The sequence below is a fragment of the Pundamilia nyererei genome, unplaced genomic scaffold (genome assembly GCF_000239375.1).
Source record: "Pundamilia nyererei isolate P.nyererei 1_Seehausen unplaced genomic scaffold, PunNye1.0 scaffold00420, whole genome shotgun sequence".
In the NCBI taxonomy this organism is placed as follows: Eukaryota; Metazoa; Chordata; class Actinopteri; order Cichliformes; family Cichlidae; genus Pundamilia; species Pundamilia nyererei.
In genome coordinates this window covers 40,610-44,811 of record NW_005187821.1, presented here as the reverse complement: position 1 = coordinate 44,811, position 4,202 = coordinate 40,610, and the positions used below count along the sequence as shown (strand labels likewise).

At 45.5% G+C, this 4,202-nt stretch overlaps 1 protein-coding gene across 1 annotated transcript; it reads right to left on the bottom strand.

Moving 5' to 3' along the window:
- Positions 1 to 963: 963 nt before the first annotated feature.
- Positions 964 to 2,746, bottom strand: ankrd34bb (ankyrin repeat domain 34Bb). Its single transcript, XM_005753315.1, has 2 exons — positions 2,544 to 2,746; positions 964 to 2,446 (listed from the first exon to the last, which is right to left on the bottom strand). The coding sequence occupies exons 1-2, from the start codon at positions 2,744 to 2,746 to the stop codon at positions 964 to 966; spliced, it is 1,686 nt and encodes a 561-aa protein (XP_005753372.1).
- Between the last annotated feature and the right edge of the window lie 1,456 nt (positions 2,747 to 4,202).

Below are 4,202 nucleotides of genomic sequence, written 5' to 3'. Positions count from 1 at the left end.
GGAAAAACTAAACAATGGCTGGCTCTGTAGTCGGCATGAAGTTGGACACTCTGGTGACAGTAGCAGAGAAAAGGTCATTAAAGAAACTGCTGGACATTATGGACAATGCTGGGCATCCTCTGCACACGGTCGTAAATAATCATAGTAGCCTATTCAGCAACAGGTTGCTTCTCAAAAAGTCAAGAACCAATAGACTTAAAAACTCGTTTGTCTCACACGCCATCAGACTGTGTAACTCCTCACTGGAGGAGAGAGAGAGAGGAAACGGGGAGAAAGGAGGGCGGGAACAACTGACCTGTAGTGCTTTGTTCATTGTGCAATATTTGCAATATTTTTCTTACATCCAATTGTGCAATAATGATTGTGCAATAGACTCACTCAAATGTGGAATTCACTAGTATTCCTATTTATCTCTATTATATATTCTGTATTTATATATGTGTATATATGGTATATTTATGCTTATATCCTTACTCTCATTCCCCTTTGTTGTGTCTGTAACATGCAACTTCTGTCGGTGCTGTGCTACTGGAAACTGAATTTCTCGGAGGAACCCACCCGAGGGATTAATAAAGTTTCATCTAATCTAATCTAATAACACTAGTCACTTTTCTCAGAACAGACTCACCAATAAACATACAGCATTAATTGATATGATTGGATGGCCGAAGTATTAATGAAGAGGGCTGTTCTGTTCACAACTGTTTACAAAATTACTACAATATTTAAATACATTTGTTTTCAAGGTATTTGGAATGCAATGTTTCATACTAAAGTATTTATAATTATCATTTCCAAATTGCCCTGGTGATAATTAAAATGTTACTCTAAAACAACACACTGACACAGGTGAGCACATCTAATCTATAATCACTTTTAAAGCACATATAAATTGGCATTAGAGATGGGGTTATAGCTATAATACAGCTATTGCACACATATTTTCTCCTGAGAGATTTTTTTCTAGTGCCCAAAAGTTTCCTCAAAGTTGGCAAGTTGTTTTATTTGGTCACTCTGCATTGAGTGACGCCTCCACAACATTTTCTTAGCTTTCAGATCCTTGGGGAAAACAGGTGCACAGGGTAGAACAGGTTTTGAGCCTATAAGAACACCGTTCAGTGTCTTGGTACTTCCACTCAAAGGGCAGGAAGAGTTAGAGCTAACCCCAATATCTGGTATGGGAATATGAGGATTCAAACGAGGCAGGTATCCGGGGCGTGTGTGCGCAATGTGATCCAGAAGAAGAGCTCCTGAGCCTCTTCGCTCCAGCCCCGTAGTGGCTCGCCTCTGGGACGAGCTCTCCAAGGACTCCCTGGATCCCGACAGATTGGAGGCTCTGCTGGTGACCAGCTTGTGTCTTTCTGCTGCCAATCCAGCACCACCACTGCTCTTTGAGGTTCTGTCTCTGCTGCTGAATTGCTGCAACTGAGAGTCAGAACTGTAGTGGGCAATACCAATGTTCTGCCGACGCACCACATTTTGCAGACTGGAAACATTCAGCTGTGTAAGACAGTCAGATGAATCTTCATCTGCAGGTCTGGATTCATGGGAAAAGGCAAGACTATCTTGAAGCAAGTTTGGGTGTGAAACAGAATATAATGAACTTGCAGCACTGTCATATGACATCTTTCTGCCAAAGCCTTTTTTTCCACCACCTCCCCTGTTGTCATTTCCTGATAAGATCTCTAATGCTTTCACAAGTCCTTTTGCATCTTTGAAATCAATGCTCTCGTGCCGTGAAATAGCAGGAGGATGTTCTTCGACTCTGAAAGACAGCACCTCCTCCGGAGTAATTTCCACTGGTTCCTCAGTCAGAGAGGACGCCTGACTCTGCTGGAGCAACAGGGAAGGACTTTTGGACCAGGCTTCTGAGTGTAGCTGATGGAAGTTAGGTCGCTTATCCACGTCGGGAACACGTAGAGGACTTCGATGTTGCATTGGTGAACCTGGTTGAAATCTGATCATGCCATGCCCTAAGCCTAAACACTGGGGATCCTTGAGGCCACGAAGGGGGCTGCCAGGTTGAGGAGAGGTTGTTGCTGAAGAGCCCTGAGGAGGAGTTCGTAGCTGGATGTCATATGGCGACATGCAGCAAGATGCTGGTAAGTAATGCAGACTCTCTTCAACTTCAGGAGATGGAGGAACATTAAGGTACTGCTTTGTCACCTGATGGCCAGATGGCAGTTTGTTGGTGGTGATGATGATAACTTCCTTACCCTTGGCTTTACAGGCATCTAAGAGTACACTAAGAATGTCCCTGTTACCAGAATTAACTGCATAAACTAACGCAGATAAACCTCCATGATCCTCCAGGGTTGGATCAGCTCCACTGCTAAGAAGAAGTGACAGAATTTCAGCTCCCATTTGTTGAAGACATGCATGCATTAGAGCCGTTTTCCCAGTCTTGTCTTGGATGTTTGGATCGGCACCATTTTCAAGAAGATACCTTGTAGTAAAAGTAAAGTAAGGTAAAGTAAAGGGTACATTTAATTTATCAATTATCTAGAAGATACTAATGCTCAACAAAAATGTATAAAACTTACCGAACCATCTTGTGCTGGGGTACACTCTGTGAATCTGTATAGCGTGTCTTGCAGGCTACCATAAGTGGTGTCTCACCATGCTCATTACTCTCATTAATGTAGGCTCCTCCTTCCAGGAGCAGCCGAGTCAGACGTAGCCGGCATAAATATACAGCCTTCAACAGGGAATTGCCATCTGTTCGAACCTCTGTTGACTCATCCATTGTGAGGACCTTTGATGAAACACTGTCACTTCAATGTCTGAAGGTGCACCCAAAACATCCCTGCAACAATGTAAGAAGTTTTTAGGTCTCCATCAAGTGGGCAGCTGTTGGAAGCTTTACACTGTGGGTCCCAAACCATAGCTGAGCATCACATTACCTATAGAAACCATTTGTTTGATATAGTGTTTTCTTGTTTGACAGTGCATTCAGATATTCGAAACCTGTCACTCTTTCACTATTTTATATTGCAGCCTTACACTAAAGTTGGCTTTAGTGTAAGGCAAAATTAGGCATTTGCTTAATTTTGGGAAAATTAATTATCCCTCTCTTACACACATGTTGGGTATTCATATCTTGTGGGGACATCTAATTGACATAATGCTTTCTGTAGCCACTTACCCTACCCTTAACCATGAAAAATGAATGCCTAACCCTTACCCTATACCTAACCATAACCCAATTGTAACCCTGTCACTAAAACCACATTTTGAGTCTCAAAAACGCCTTCAAACTTGTGCGGACCAGGATTTTGGGCGCCATAAGGCCTGTTGGGCCCCACAACAGTCCTGTTTGTGGACTTCAGCTCTGCCTTCAACACCATCCTTCCAGACCATCTCCGAGGCAAGCTTTCCCAGATGAATGTGCCTGATCCCATCTGCCGGTGGATCACTGACTTCCTGATGGACAGGAAGCAGCATGTGAGGCTGGAAAAGAATGTCTCGGACTCCCGGACCATCAGCACCGGCTCCCCTCAGGGCTGTGTTCTTTCTCCTCTGCTCTTCTCCCTATACACCAACTGCTGCACCTCCACCCACCAGTCTGTCAAGCTAATCAAGTTTGCAGATGACACCACCGTTATTGGACTCATCTCGGACGGGGATGAGTCTGCCTACAGGAGGGAGGTTGAACGTCTGGTGTCCTGGTGCAGCCACAACAACCTGGTGCTGAATGCCCAGAAGACAGTGGAGATTATTGTGGACTTCAGGAAGCACACAGCTCCACTCCCCCCCATCATCCTGTCTGACACCCCCATCACCTCTGTGGACTCATTCCGCTTCCTGGGTACCACCATCACCCAGGACCTGAAGTGGGAGCCCACCATCACCTCCGCCATTAAGAAAGCCCAGCAGAGGATGTACTTCCTGAGGCAGCTGAAGAAATTCAACCTGCCAACACGGACGATGACGCAATTCTACACTGCAATCATCGAGTCCATCCTCACCTCCTCCATCACTGTGTGGTACGCTGGAGCCACTGTCAGGGACAAACAGAGACTGCAGCGTGTTGTGCGCTCTGCTGAGAAGGTGATTGGCTGCAGACTCCCATCTCTGCAGGACCTGTACACCTCCAGGACACTGGGGCGTGCAGCTCAGATCACAGCTGACCCTTCTCACCCTGGACACAGTCTGTTTGACCTGCTCCCCTCAGGCAGGAGGCTCCGGTCCATTCGCACCAA